The following is a 15425-nucleotide window of genomic DNA, read 5'->3' as shown; positions in this document are numbered from 1 at the left end:
CTCCTATGGGCCCTTTTCCTCCTCCTATTCCCCCTGCCTCCTTTTCCTCCTTCTCTCCTCTTCCTCCTTCCCTCAGTGCCTGCTGCCAGCATGACCAGACTGGTCCGCTCTCGCACGGCGTCCGGATCCAGCATCCACTCCATGGAAGGCAACAGGAGCCGGTCTCACACCAACGAGGGAAACCGAAGCCGGTCACACACCAACGAGGGAAACCGAAGCCGGTCACACACCAACGAGAAGCGTGGCCGCTCCCACACAGACAGTATGGAAGGCACAGCAAACAGCAGCGCCGCTCTCAAGTCCACTGAAGTGTCCTGCTAGATGACCCTTACCCTCAACCTTTAACCTCCTGCCCCCTGGTTCCTGCTGCGCTGCCACTAACCGTTCACACACACACACACACAGGATTCCATTCAATGCAATTGGGATACCCCCAATTGGAGAATGTTTTCTCTATGCAAAGAGTTGTTTTTGTAAAGATATGCAAGTATATACTACTGAATAATAAAATAAATTCTATAGAGGAATAGAAATAAACGGATCCTTTCCCATCTGCAGAGTCCGGTGGAATATCTAGGTGTTAGGGGCAACGCAGCTGAGCGACACCGCAACAGAGAATGTGGGAGAAAGCTGTTGCTGCAGAGCGAGTACCTAGTACACCAGTTTGTACCTTTTTCTTTTTTTTTTTTTATCTCATTAGGATTTTTTTGTTTGTTTTGTAGTGTTTTATCATATCTGACACAGTTTTCTTCAATACATACCTGACTGTAAATGAGTTTTTTTTCTGTTCTCATTGTTATTGTTCATTAACTTTTCAGTGTTATAATTCATGTTCTGTGTGATATAGGATAGACAGTGTTAGGCCTAGATGTGGAGAAAGAATAGGGAGGCAAGTGGATCAAGTTTTTTTGCTCAAATTGATATTCGTCTTTGAAACAGTGGGAAGGAGGGAATCGGAAATGTATCGTGTATACAACACATTCCTGTAACCATTCCTCTGTTTTATGTTGTCCAATCATTTTGAGTTAACAGTCTCCTGGATGTTCTGTATCTGTCAACTCTGTGGAATCAAACAATTGTAACTGTTCTATTCTAGAACATTCCAAAATACGCTATTCTTTTCATTAATCAAACAACAAACTAAATCGAACAGCTTTGCATCCTATTGCTTTATTAACAGATCATGGCTTCAGGCAAAAGTTTTTATTTTGGATATTTTTTTTGTGTATGTAAATGTTCTCTATGCAATCAAGCATGGCAGAACAAAGATGTGCCATGGAAACCTTCTCTGATTTATTAAAGTTATTTTCTTGTGATGGATTTGAGAGAATCAAGCTGATAGATCCACATAATGTAATATGAGGATAGTTATCTGTAGGACGTATCAAAAACCCTCCCACTCTTACTTGCACTACAGCAACACTTGCCGGCTTTGTAGAATACAGGCCTACATCGCTTTGTAAAGATGCACAACTGCCTAATGCTGTAGATGAGAAGCATTAAATATGGCATAACAGTTTTGTATTTATTTAATAAATAAAAACCTATAACTTTTTGTCCTGGTGTTGTGATTACTGCAATGATCATAAGTAGAATGTGACCTTGTAAGAATGACACCACACTTCCACAGACGGCTATTTAACTATATATAGTACATGCATTCTATAGTAGCATCTCACGCCGTCTCTTACTCATTATTCAATTCAGAGCCACGTGATCAAACCAATCTTTACATGAGTGTGGACGAGATTTCGTGAAACTTGTCACTGTGACTTTCAAAGAAATACCTGTATGGCAACATTTTTTTCAATCATTTAGTATTGAATAAATTAAAACTAAAATATTTCACACTCATTCCCAAAGCAACCCTATACAGACCGTAAAGCTATGCTGAAAAAAATCCTCAAGTTTAAATATCCCCTTATAAGAAAAATACTATGTCCAATGGACTCAATCCAATGCAAGATATAGCGCAGCACACTATAACAGACTGAAGGTAATTTAGGCTTGAGCTGACAATCAGAGCATTTACCATGAATGCCATCTCCCCGGACACCGGGAAAATGCCTTCAAACGGCGGACTGTCTGGTGCTCTGCACTATAACGCGCCTCGGATTGAATACTTGCCTTTATGTATACAAACAACAAAAATCTGAAGTTCTGACAAAACAAAACGTTTGAGGAAGGGAAAAGAAGATCAAAATGTAGGTAGATGGAAGTTTAGGGCTCTACTCCGTATCACCTAAGTTCAGTGTTACGGTGTGATTGAAATTTAAAGACAATGTTCTCGTGTTAGCGAAGTCTGCATTCACGGTTAACACTGCATATGTTGGGTCAATCAAAAATTACCTTTACATTTATATCGTGCAATCTGTAACGCTTCAGCGATCCAGACTGAATAGAGCCCTTATTAAGCTTACGGCTAATTATTGAAATGTCTCAGTTCACGATCTCAGGGTAACCATAGTAATTCTCCAGCTCGGCGAAGATGTTGTTGGGGTTCCTGCAGCTGAGGTTACAGAAGCAGGCGTTGATCCACATGACCTGCCATGTGAACACTGCCCCGTTGGAACACACAAACTCCACGTCGATGGTCTTGGACTTGTAGGGAATGCAGCAGCGATCGTCTGTGGCCATGCACACCCCACAGTATTTAGGCCAGTAAGGCTGCTTACTGACACAGCCCGAGATTGTGAAGTTTTTTGGCTGTTCTTCTCTGTAGATGTTCAGACACTTCTTCCCTGGCTGAGAGCGATAAGAGAGAGAGAAAGAGAACAAGTTGAATGATTGAATCAATGCTTTGTAATGTTCCTATAATATTGGGAATGTTGTATTTGTTTAGGTGAACTCTTCAATATAGATATCGTGAACAAACATTTGACCTCTATGCAATGCATGTGCGTCTATGCATGCATATGTGTGTCTGTGTCCACGTGTGCGTGCATATTTGAGCGTGCAAGTGTGCCTGTGCACGTCAGTACATGTACCTTGATGTGCTTGGTGATGTCCACCCCACAGGGCCGTATGTTGCAGAGGCGGGACTCTTTCACCATCTCACACCTCTCGTTGGCGTTGGAGACGCGCAGTGACAGACCTCGACCACACGTCTTAGAACAGATACTCCAGGAGGTGGTCTGGATCACACAGTTCCTACTCCGGCCCTGAGCCTCAGCAGGAAGAGCTATGTCAACAAAGAGACAGACAGACAGACAGACAGACAGACAGAGACTTTTGTGAGTGTAATGTTTACTGTAAATTTTTATTGTTCATTTAACTTTTGTTTATTATCAACTTCACTTGTTTTGGCAATGTTAAGATATGTTTCCAATGCCAATAAAGCCCTTAAATTGAAATTGAAATTGAATTGAGAGAGAGGAGGGACAGTGTCTGACAGACCAACCAACCTGCACATGTCCTCTATGCCATTGTTATTGTTCAATGTTTGGTCATTTTTACTCTTGATTATTGTTGACAATATTGATTAGTATTATTTTAATTATGTTAATATTGTAAATCTCCAAAGTAAGCTTATGTTATGCCAATAAAGCAAATTGAATTGAGAGAGAGATATGTAGCTAGATAGAGAGAGAGCAAGAGAGAGAGATACATGGAGAGAGAGAGAGAGATACATGGAGAGAGAGAGAGAGAGAGAGAGAGAGATACATGGAGAGAGAGAGATGCATAGATAGAGATGCATAGATAGAGAGATACATGGAGAAAGAGAGATACAGAGAGAGCGTGTGAGAGATGCATAGATAGACAGAGTGATGCATAGATAGACAGAGAGATAGATGCATAGACAGAGAGATAGATGCATAGACAGAGAGATACATCGATAGAGAGATAGATACATGCATAGAGAGATGCATAGAGAGAGAGATACATAGACAGAGATACATACATAGACATAGAGAGAGAGATACATACATAGAGAGAGAGATACATACATAGAGAGAGAGAGAGATACAAAGAGAGAGAGAAAGATACACAGATAAAGAGAGCGAGACAGAGAATAATAACAATTGAATATGGGCAGTGATATAATTATTCATCAAAACTGGACCGAATAGCTTGTTGCAATGAGAAGTGCTTTTACCTTCAAGATTGATAGTTAAGTCGTGCAAGGGTGACAGGTCTCATTGCTATTTTGTATTTTTTACCAAAACAAACATTCTCTTGTAAATCCATGTTCTCTTTTGGCTTTGCACATTACTGGCCAGGATCGCTGAGCACTTGAACTACCCAAAAATAACACTGAGACAGAGAGAGTGAGAGTGTACAGGAAAAGGGTTTGGTCTTCTCTTACACAGCTGCACCTCTGGTCCTCCATGGAGTAACAACCTACAACCACACCTTAGTCCACCACTGATACTGTTCCAAGAACCCACACAGCATACTGCTTCAACAGCGAGCTACACTGTGAGCTAAACTGAAGCACTGTCCTCAAACTATTTTGCTTCACAATTCACAAAGGAATACCCAATATGCTCCTGTGTTATTAGTGTTTTAAGATTCTCAATACATACATATCAACTGTAGCATACTGCAGTGGAGGCTGGTGATGGGAGGACAGCTTATAGTAATGACTGGAATTAAGTGAATGGAATGGTATCATACTGTTCCATTCATTCCATTCCAGCCATTAGTATGAGCATGTCCTCACATTTAAAGTGACACCAGCCACCATTGATTGACTGATTAAATGAATGATTGTTGAGAGCTCTTACAAAAGACATCCATATGTATGTATTCTGATACTTACAAATGGCATAATAAAACATGACCTTAACCTTAATTGATTGATGGTTCTGTGTCCTACCCTCCACTGCATGTCTTGGAGCAGTCTTCCTCCCCTTCTTGGGCTCATCACAGATCCACTGTTCACAGCAGCGTCCGGGGATCTTGACCCTCCTCGGGTTCTGGCACCACACCCGGGGGGGCTGGGAGTCCGTACACAGGGTCACGCACCCGATGGCCCCGTTCACACACAGACACTGGTATTTACAGCTGGGCTTGAAGCTCTGCCCATTCCGGTAGATCACACCATCATGCTCGCAGCCTGTGCCAACCATATCTGGCAAAGAAGGTCAGGACAGAAGTCTTACATCACGGAGAGGTACACAGTGGTAATGATGACAAGGTCAGGACAGAAGTCTTACATCACGGAGAGATACACAGTGGTAATGATGACAAGGTCAGGACAGAAGTCTTACATCACAGTGGTAATGATGACAAGGTCAGGACAGAAGTCTTACATCACGGAGAGATACACAGTGGTAATGATGACAAGGTCAGGACAGAAGTCTTACATCACAGTGGTAATGATGACAAGGTCAGGACAGAAGTCTTACATCACGGAGAGATACACAGTGGTAATGATGACAAGGTCAGGACAGAAGTCTTACATCACGGAGAGATACACAGCGGTAATGATGACAAGGTCAGGACAGAAGTCTTACATCACGGAGAGATACACAGCGGTAATGATGACAAGGTCAGGACAGAAGTCTTACATCACGGAGAGATACACAGCGGTAATGATGACAAGGTCAGGACAGAAGTCTTACATCACGGAGAGATACACAGTGGTAATGATGACAAGGTCAGGACAGAAGTCTTACATCACGGAGAGATACACAGTGGTAATGATGACAAGGTCAGGACAGAAGTCTTACATCACGGAGAGATACACAGTGGTAATGATGACAAGGTCAGGACAGAAGTCTTACATCACGGAGAGATACACAGTGGTAATGATGACAAGGTCAGGACAGAAGTCTTACATCACGGAGAGATACACAGTGGTAATGATGACAAGGTCAGGACAGAAGTCTTACATCACAGTGGTAATGATGACAAGGTCAGGACAGAAGTCTTACATCACAGAGAGATACACAGTGGTAATGATGACAAGGTCAGGACAGAAGTCTTACATCACAGAGAGATACACAGTGGTAATGATGACAAGGTCAGGACAGAAGTCTTACATCACAGTGGTAATGATGACAAGGTCAGGTAGCAGCTTTTGTTTTTAGTGATATCTGAACAAAAACAAACATGTCATGACATCAGGAAATATGATTATGAAACATGTTCACTTTTTGATTGTTAACTTGTCATTGCATTTCTCATTTTCTTTAAGGATTATGTTACTAGATGTGCAATTAGTGTGTTGGGACATGATGATATCAGTGTTACTGTGACTTATGATTGGTGTCTTTAGTCATTGTCTTACGTCAGATAGCGAGTTGATTCCACCTACACTCGGTTGAGGGACGAGTGTGGTGTAGGAGTGACGCGATTTGACGTAAGACAACGGTCTTTAGTAGGTTAGAATGACACTTACATGCACACACTCCTTTTTCGTACCTCGGCTTGTCTGAGCTGTAGTCGCAGTACAGTCCCTTATGGTAGTCACAGGTGTCTGCCTCGTTGCACTCCTCCCCCACCTGCCTGGCGCAGGCCTTGCAGCAGTCACAGCCGTCCATGAGCAGGCTCACTCCTGCGGGGCAGGGGGGGAGGACCTGGGGGCACTCACAGGGCCAGTGGCAGTACTGGGTCCGGTTGTATGGCTCCAGGTCTGTGGGTTCTGTTAGGGGCAGCATGGCAGTGGAATTCTGGGTCTGGGAGTAGGCCTAGATGAGAGGGACAAGGTGGAGTTAGGGTTATGCGCTCTTGATATGCATAATACATATTTTAGTTTGGTATGGTCAAATGCTATGACCTTGTAACACAATAAACCATGTAAGTAGAGAACAGATGTCCCTAAGGCATCAAATGTCTTTTTTCTGCGTAGGCTACCATATCTGGGACAATTTAAAACACTTCTCAGCACTCGGTTGAAGTAGCAACAGTACAGGAGAATAATAATCTGTTACATAAGCAGTATTAATTCACCCCAAGGAACAAAGTCATAATTAACTTCATCTACTTAATCTTTTCATTTCCAACCTGTCCTAACTAACTCCCTCTCGTTCGGCCAACGACATAATAGACCCAAATCCCCTATTGGGCTGGATAAATGTTGTACCTCCTGAATGGGTTAAAGGACTGGTTTGCAGGCCGTCTTTATAGCAATGTTGAATTACAGGGTAACGGAGAGACAATTACATTTTAGTCCTTTAGGCGACGTGCTTACCCAGAGCGACATACAGGAGCAATTAGAGTTAAGTTGCTTGCCGAAAAGCACACCTAGTTAACTTGGGGATTCAACCTCTCAGTTTCTGGCCCAACACTCTTAACCGCTAGGGTACCTGCCGTTCCACAGGTCTTGAGTTAGTAGTCCTGTCCCATGGGCAAGGCTACATTTTAAAAAATGATTTCATCAATATGACACTGGTTACTCTAGGAAATATTTGATCCCTGTCTACATAATATTCTGGCTGTATATTATTCTGCCTATTTCTCATATTGTTTCTTTGAAAAATTAAAGTATGTTCATAGCTGAAGTTACAAAACAAGTTCAATAAAAGGTGTCCAACATTTCACCCCATGAATATTGCCTGTACAAACGATATATTCATGCCAAGATCAGAAACAGAACATTTTTAAACCACTCATAAACAGATGCTGTCTGAACAAGCCACCAGGCAGAGTTTTACAACCAAACAAATGGCGGTTGGTCTTAGATCCAGACTGTATCATAGGGAACTGGCCCGTCCACTGGTTCAGACTGGCTATAAAGATGACTTTTAGTCTAGGATCCAGAGTGTATGGGTCTCTTCTGAGGAAACTGGCCCGTCCGCTGGCTCAGACTGGCTACAAACATGATTCTTAGTCTAGGATCCAGAGTGTCTGAGTGTGAAGAGAGTATGACTTTCTTGTATGAGTCAGGACACAGAGTGTTCTACAACACATTATTACAGATCAAGTAGCCAGATCGCCTAATGGTCTAATTTAAAAAGTCATACACTCTATTTTGTCTGTGCCTTGCATGCCATCTGCGGCCCAAAATGCTGCGACTACTCTTATTTCTGATGTCTGAACATTCAACAAGCAGACACTTTTTATGAACTTTTTTCAGAATCCGAACATATTGGGCGGGTTTCCCAGACCGGTTTCCAGCCTGGGCCTTTCTCAATAGAGATTCTCTATCGAAATCACTTTTTAGTCCAGGACCAGGCTTAATCTGTGTCCGGGAAACCGGCCCATTGAAAACAATATTAACTCTTGTTGTTACTTTCATAACAGCAACCACTGCCTTTCCCATACAGGTTACTGCAGGGTAGAATTCTCTATTATAAACTGTGTGGTTTTAGCCCTGAATGCTGATTGGTTGACAGCCGTGGGATATCAGACCGTATACCACAGGTATGACAAAACATTTATTTTTACTTCTCTAATTATGTTGGTAACCAGTTTAGAATAGCAATACGGCACTTTTGGGGTTTGTGGTATATGGCCAATATACCAAGGGAAAGGGCTGTATCCAGGAAGTCCGTGTTGCGTCATGCTTAAGAACAACCTTTAGCATTCATGCGTTCTAACTACCCGCTATTCAAAGTGCTCTCAACAAATTAAGGGAATCGTTCGCAAACATTGGCACATTCTAAGATCCGATGATAGTATCGGTAATGTGTTTTCGGACCTTCCCTTGGTCGTATTCTCGCAGGACAGAAAACTCAGAGATCAACTGGTAAGCTCTGATTTACCACCCCAAGATATCCCTGCACAATGTGTATTTGTGCCCCTACTGGATGGAAACTACAAGTGTAATGGCTGTGCTCAATGCAATGGCACTTACAAATGTAGATCCTTCAAACACCCCCAAACAGGGAAACTGATCCCAATCAAAGGTGTTATCACGTGCTCCACTAAGGCAGTTATTTATCTTATAACTTATCCTTGTGGTAAAAATTATGCGGATAAAATAAAGCGCGAATTAAAATTACGTATCTCGGAGCATCGTAGCACCATTAGGTGCAAAAACTCGACTGACCAAGTTACGGCCCACTTTTTGGAAGCAAACCACTCGATTTAGTCTCTACGTTATATTGGCATTGAACATGTCACCCTCCCTAGGAGAGGAGGTGACCTCGTCTCTACGTTATATTGGCATCGAACATGTCACCCTCCCTAGGAGAGGAGGTGACCTCGTCTCTACGTTATATTGGCATCGAACATGTCACCCTCCCTAGGAGAGGAGGTGACCTCGTCTCTACGTTATATTGGCATCGAACATGTCACCCTCCCTAGGAGAGGAGAACCTCGTCTCTACGTTATATTGACATCGAACATGTCACCCTCCTTAGGAGAGGAGGTGACCTCGTCTCTACGTTATATTGACATCGAACATGTCACCCTCCCTAGGAGAGGAGAACCTCGTCTCTACGTTATATTGGCATCGAACATGTCACCCTCCCTAGGAGAGGAGGTGACCTCGTCTCTACGTTATATTGGCATCAAACATGTCACCCTCCCTAGGAGAGGAGGTGACCTCGTCTCTACGTTATATTGGCATCGAACATGTCACCCTCCCTAGGAGAGGAGGTGACCTCGTCTCTACGTTATATTGGCATCGAACATGTCACCCTCCCTAGGAGAGGAGGTGACCTCGTCTCTACGTTATATTGGCATAGAACATGTCACCCTCCCTAGGAGAGGGGAACCTCGTCTCTACGTTATATTGGCATCGAACATGTCACCCTCCCTAGGAGAGGAGGTGACCTCGTCTCTACGTTATAATGGCATCGAACATGTCACCCTCCCTAGGAGAGGAGGTGACCTCGTCTCTACGTTATATTGGCATAGAACATGTCACCCTCCCTAGGAGAGGAGAACCTCGTCTCTACGTTATATTGGTATTGAACATGTCACCCTCCCTAAGAGAGGAGGTGACCTCGTCTCTACGTTATATTGGCATCGAACATGTCACCCTCCCTAGGAGAGGAGGTGACCTCGTCTCTACGTTATATTGGCATCGAACATGTCACCCTCTCTAGGAGAGGAGGTGACCTCGTCTCTACGTTATATTGGCATCGAACATGTCACCCTCCCTAGGAGAGGAGGTGACCTCGTCTCTACGTTATATTGGCATCGAACATGTCACCCTCCCTAGGAGAGGAGAACCTCGTCTCTACGTTATATTGGCATCGAACATGTCACCCTCCCTAGGAGAGGAGGTGACCTCGTCTCTACGTTATAATGGCATCGAACATGTCACCCTCCCTAGGAGAGGAGGTGACCTCGTCTCTACGTTATATTGGCATAGAACATGTCACCCTCCCTAGGAGAGGAGAACCTCGTCTCTACGTTATATTGGTATTGAACATGTCACCCTCCCTAAGAGAGGAGGTGACCTCGTCTCTACGTTATATTGGCATCGAACATGTCACCCTCCCTAGGAGAGGAGGTGACCTCGTCTCTACGTTATATTGGCATCGAACATGTCACCCTCCCTAGGAGAGGAGGTGACCTCGTCTCTACGTTATATTGGCATCGAACATGTCACCCTCCCTAGGAGAGGAGGTGACCTCGTCTCTACGTTATATTGGCATCGAACATGTCACCCTCCCTAGGAGAGGAGAACCTCGTCTCTACGTTATATTGGCATCGAACATGTCACCCTCCCTAGGAGAGGTGACCTCGTCTCTACGTTATATTGACATCGAACATGTCACCCTCCCTAGGAGAGGAGGTGACCTCGTCTCTACGTTATATTGACATTGAACATGTCACCCTCCCTAGGAGAGGAGAACCTCGTCTCTACGTTATATTGGCATCGAACATGTCACCCTCCCTAGGAGAGGAGGTGACCTCGTCTCTACGTTATATTGGCATCAAACATGTCACCCTCCCTAGGAGAGGAGGTGACCTCGTCTCTACGTTATATTGGCATCGAACATGTCACCCTCCCTAGGAGAGGAGGTGACCTCGTCTCTACGTTATATTGGCATCGAACATGTCACCCTCCCTAAGAGAGGAGGTGACCTCGTCTCTACGTTATATTGGCATCGAACATGTCACCCTCCCTAGGAGAGGAGGTGACCTCGTCTCTACGTTATATTGGCATAGAACATGTCACCCTCCCTAGGAGAGGAGAACCTCGTCTCTACGTTATATTGGTATTGAACATGTCACCCTCCCTAGGAGAGGTGACCTCGTCTCTACGTTATATTGACATCGAACATGTCACCCTCCCTAGGAGAGGAGGTGACCTCGTCTCTACGTTATATTGACATCGAACATGTCACCCTCCCTAGGAGAGGAGAACCTCGTCTCTACGTTATATTGGCATCGAACATGTCACCCTCCCTAGGAGAGGAGGTGACCTCGTCTCTACGTTATATTGGCATCAAACATGTCACCCTCCCTAGGAGAGGAGGTGACCTCGTCTCTACGTTATATTGGCATCGAACATGTCACCCTCCCTAGGAGAGGAGGTGACCTCGTCTCTACGTTATATTGGCATCGAACATGTCACCCTCCCTAGGAGAGGAGGTGACCTTGTCTCTACGTTATATTGGCATAGAACATGTCACCCTCCCTAGGAGAGGAGAACCTCGTCTCTACGTTATATTGGTATTGAACATGTCACCCTCCCTAGGAGAGGAGGTGACCTCGTCTCTACGTTATATTGGCATAGAACATGTCACCCTCCCTAGGAGAGGAGGTGACCTCGTCTCTACGTTATATTGGCATCGAACATGTCACCCTCCCTAGGAGAGGAGGTGACCTCGTCTCTACGTTATATTGGCATCGAACATGTCACCCTCCCTAGGAGAGGAGGTGACCTCGTCTCTACGTTATATTGGCATCGAACATGTCACCCTCCCTAGGAGAGGAGAACCTTGTCTCTACGTTATATTGACATCGAACATGTCACCCTCCCTAGGAGAGGAGGTGACCTCGTCTCTACGTTATATTGGCATCGAACATGTCACCCTCCCTAGGAGAGGAGGTGACCTCGTCTCTGCGTTATATTGGCATTGAACATGTCACCCTCCCTAGGAGAGGAGAACCTCGTCGCTACGTTATATTGGCATCGAACATGTCACCCTCCCTAGGAGAGGAGGTGACCTCGTCTCTACGTTATATTGGCATCGAACATGTCACCCTCCCTAGGAGAGGAGGTGACCTCGTCTCTACGTTATATTGGCATAGAACATGTCACCCTCCCTAGGAGAGGAGAACCTCGTCTCTACGTTATATTGGTATTGAACATGTCACCCTCCCTAGGAGAGGAGGTGACCTCGTCTCTACGTTATATTGGCATCGAACATGTCACCCTCCCTAGGAGAGGAGGTGACCTCGTCTCTACGTTATATTGGCATCGAACATGTCACCCTCCCTAGGAGAGGAGGTGACCTCGTCTCTACGTTATATTGGCATCGAACATGTAACCCTCCCTAGGAGAGGAGGTGACCTCGTCTCTACGTTATATTGGCATCGAACATGTCACCCTCCCTAGGAGAGGAGGTGACCTCGTCTCTACGTTATATTGGCATTGAACATGTCACCCTCCCTAGGAGAGGGGAACCTCGTCTCTACGTTATATTGGCATCGAACATGTCACCCTCCCTAGGAGAGGGAGTGACGTCGACATTTATTGTTAAAACGAGAGGCTGCCTGGATCTTTTATTTAAAGACCCTTGCTCCCTTCGGTCTCAATGTAGACTTTGATCTGAAGCCATTCTTGTGATTATTGTGATTTTGCTATTGTAAATGTTTGTAGGCTTATGTAGCCAAACTGTATATATGATCGTACGCTATCCATTTGTTTTTTGTATGCTGTTTAAATATATGAGAATTAACCAATGATATCAGGCCATACCCGGCCATGATTACAGACACCTGTGTGTCTTTTGACACTATATAAATGAGTCAACCTGCAGTGTTTGTCATTATACCCTGATGAAGACAGTTTTCTGTCGAAACGTTGGACATAAATATTTTTGCATCTGAGCTCCTAGAGTGCGCGGCTCTCCTTTATTTTTTTAAGAACAACCTTTAAACATGGTATATTGGCTATACCCCCGGTGCCTTATTGCTTAATTAAACCTCTAATTACATTTCAGCCTCAACATGTTAAATATCATAAAAACCAAAGAGCTTCTAATCCAGGTAAATTATACACACACAATTCATCTCTAATTAATTCATTGTAGAAAAGACCCCTTAATCATCTAATAAGTTTGTCATATTTTTTCTCTTAAGCTTCCTTTACGTTTTTGTAATAGAATTCTGTTAATAAATAGTAAATTTATGACGTGCATAGGAGGCTTAATACAGATCAATGAGGCTTAATCACAGGTGTAGCACAGAGCCAGTAACCAGGGGGTTCTGCTGCTGAAGCCCAGTCAGCTGTCATCAGGCTCAGTCAATTACACAACAACATCAGAGAACACAAATATGTCCCAAATGGTACTCTGTTCCCTATATAGTGTACTACTTTTGAGCAGAGCAGTATGGGCCCTGGTTAAAAGTAGTTCACTATATAGGGAATAGGGTGCCATTTGGGACACAATCACAAAATATCACTTTACGCCTCACAATTGGTTTTATGGGTGATTCTCAAGGTAATGAAACCCACACGGATCACAACAACAACTGATCATGACATTAACAGTTTGTTGTCTTCATGTAGCTTCCCTTCTTTAACCTAAAAAGGAAGAGAAAGTAGAGAGGTGTAGTCAATGATGTCATAATATCCATATACATATGGCATAACAGGAAGTTGAACTGGGTTTTCTAATGAGATGACAAGCTTTGCGCATGTCGGTTTAGGTACATTTATGCATAGGTGCATCATTCCTAACCCCCATCATATCTAGACAGCTGAAATTGGAGTTGAGATGAACGTGAATACCATGACGTGTTCAGGGTTATAACCTTTTGACCCTTTGTGTGACCTTTATTTGACCTTGTGACCTTAAACAGACATATATCATAAAACGCTGTAAAGTGCTGAGACTGAAAAAGTGATCAATCAATTGTCAATTATCTTGATGGAGGGTGAGTGATAAAACATAAGTTTGAGCCCAGCAAATCAGAGACGATGTGAGCAGTTTTAACTTTTGAAATCTATTGAGGTTTTTTAAAATCTTTCATGAGGACAATTAAACCAGAAAAAACCCGAAACTTTGCTGTTTGTTGAGGCCATGCAAATAATAGTATTTTCCAATAACTTGTGGAATCTGGAGTAAAATGCAAAACCTGACTCCACACAACCACAAGGTGGCAGTAAAGTATGACTAAGAATGGGATGTGTAAAAGGAATGCCAGGTGATTTTACTCGAAATGTCACAGTAGATCCAATACCAGAAGAGTCAATTCTGCAGAATGATCTTCTCTGGTTCTGAAGCCTAAAGGTGACTAAGGCATCACATATTGGTAGGCCATTCAATATTCAATATAGCTTTTTCATCGTTAGCGACTATGTTTATATCTTAATTGGAAATTAGCAGTGGTGGAAAGTACTTAAGTGAAAAATACTTTAAAGTGCTACCTAAGTCTTTTTTTTTTTTTTGCATATCTGTACTTTATTATTTATATTTCTGATTATTTGTATTTTTACTCCACTACATTCCTAAACAACTCCATACATTTTCCCTGGCACAAAAATGTAGTTGTTACATTTTGAATGCTTAGCAGGACATAAAAATAGTCAAATTCACGCACTTATCAAGAGAACATCCCTGGTTATCCCTACTGCCTCTGATCTGGCGGACTCACTAAACACAATTTTCGTTTGTAAATGATGTCTGAGTTTTGGACTGTGCCCCTGGCTATAAGTCAATTAAAAAAAAAACATGAAAATTGTGCCGTCTGGTTTGCTTAATATAAGGAATTTGACATGATTTATACTTTTACTTTTCATACATAAGTATATTTGAGCAATTACAATTACTTTTGATACTTAAATATATTTAAAACCAAATTATTTTAGACTTTTACTCAAGTAGTATTTTACTGGGTGACTTTCACTTTTACTTGAGTAATCTTCTATTAAGGTATCTTCACTTTTACTCAAATACGACAATTGGGTACTTTTTCCACCACTGGAAATTTGCACATTAAATGATTTAGGCCCAATAAATCTAAATAAATCATAAGAGTCGGGTCTGGTACTTCAGAAAGAAATATATTTGCTAAATAAAGTTTAAACCATGTGTTAATAAAAATAATTATGATGGCACTTTCTCACCTTTTGAATCCCAGCTGCTATAAGAATCCACACCAGGAGCCAGCTCATCACTGGTTAGGAATTTTAAATTCATTGAAGCCAGAATTACTCCTTTTCTAAAACCAAAATATTTTGCGCTGCACAAGTCTCAGGCATTCTGCTTCTTGTAGTTGTCCTCTCCTCCGCGAGGACCACTGTCTCGGACTGGGACTGGAGATGTTATTAAAGCTCGTCCTGCTGACGTCAGGTTTTAGGACGAGCCCCGCATTTTTCTAGCATAGCGCTCTGACTTTTCCCTCTC

The 15425-nt window shown here is 43.0% G+C and overlaps 2 protein-coding genes across 5 annotated transcripts in view; one reads left to right on the top strand and one right to left on the bottom strand.

Moving 5' to 3' along the window:
* LOC106588970 (protein NDRG1) overlaps positions 1 to 1555 on the top strand; it is a 22580-nt gene extending 21025 nt beyond the window's left edge. For all 3 annotated transcript variants that reach the window (XM_014178564.2, XM_045709556.2, XM_014178566.3), the window contains one exon: positions 77 to 1555. In XM_014178564.2, the coding sequence (XP_014034039.1) occupies positions 77 to 321 (245 nt within the window). In that variant the 3' untranslated portion in view covers positions 322 to 1555. The remainder of the gene's footprint in view (positions 1 to 76) is intronic.
* On the bottom strand, positions 672 to 15425 carry LOC106588972 (CCN family member 4). 2 transcript variants are annotated; one of them, XM_014178568.3, is made up of 5 exons: positions 15146 to 15425; positions 6347 to 6635; positions 4820 to 5074; positions 2988 to 3181; positions 672 to 2745 (listed from the first exon to the last, which is right to left on the bottom strand). In XM_014178568.3, exons 1-5 carry the CDS (start codon positions 15191 to 15193, stop codon positions 2440 to 2442), a joined length of 1092 nt encoding a protein of 363 aa, XP_014034043.1. In that variant the 5' UTR covers positions 15194 to 15425; the 3' UTR covers positions 672 to 2439. The 2 variants fall into 2 exon arrangements, with proteins under 2 accessions (XP_014034043.1, XP_082826358.1); XM_082970232.1 differs by lacking the exon at positions 15146 to 15425 and adding an exon at positions 13492 to 13895.

The sequence above is a fragment of the Salmo salar genome, chromosome 27, assembly GCF_965601325.2.
Source record: "Salmo salar chromosome 27, fSalSal1, whole genome shotgun sequence".
NCBI classification, from domain to species: Eukaryota; Metazoa; Chordata; class Actinopteri; order Salmoniformes; family Salmonidae; genus Salmo; species Salmo salar.
This window is presented reverse-complemented; position numbering and strand designations above follow the sequence as displayed.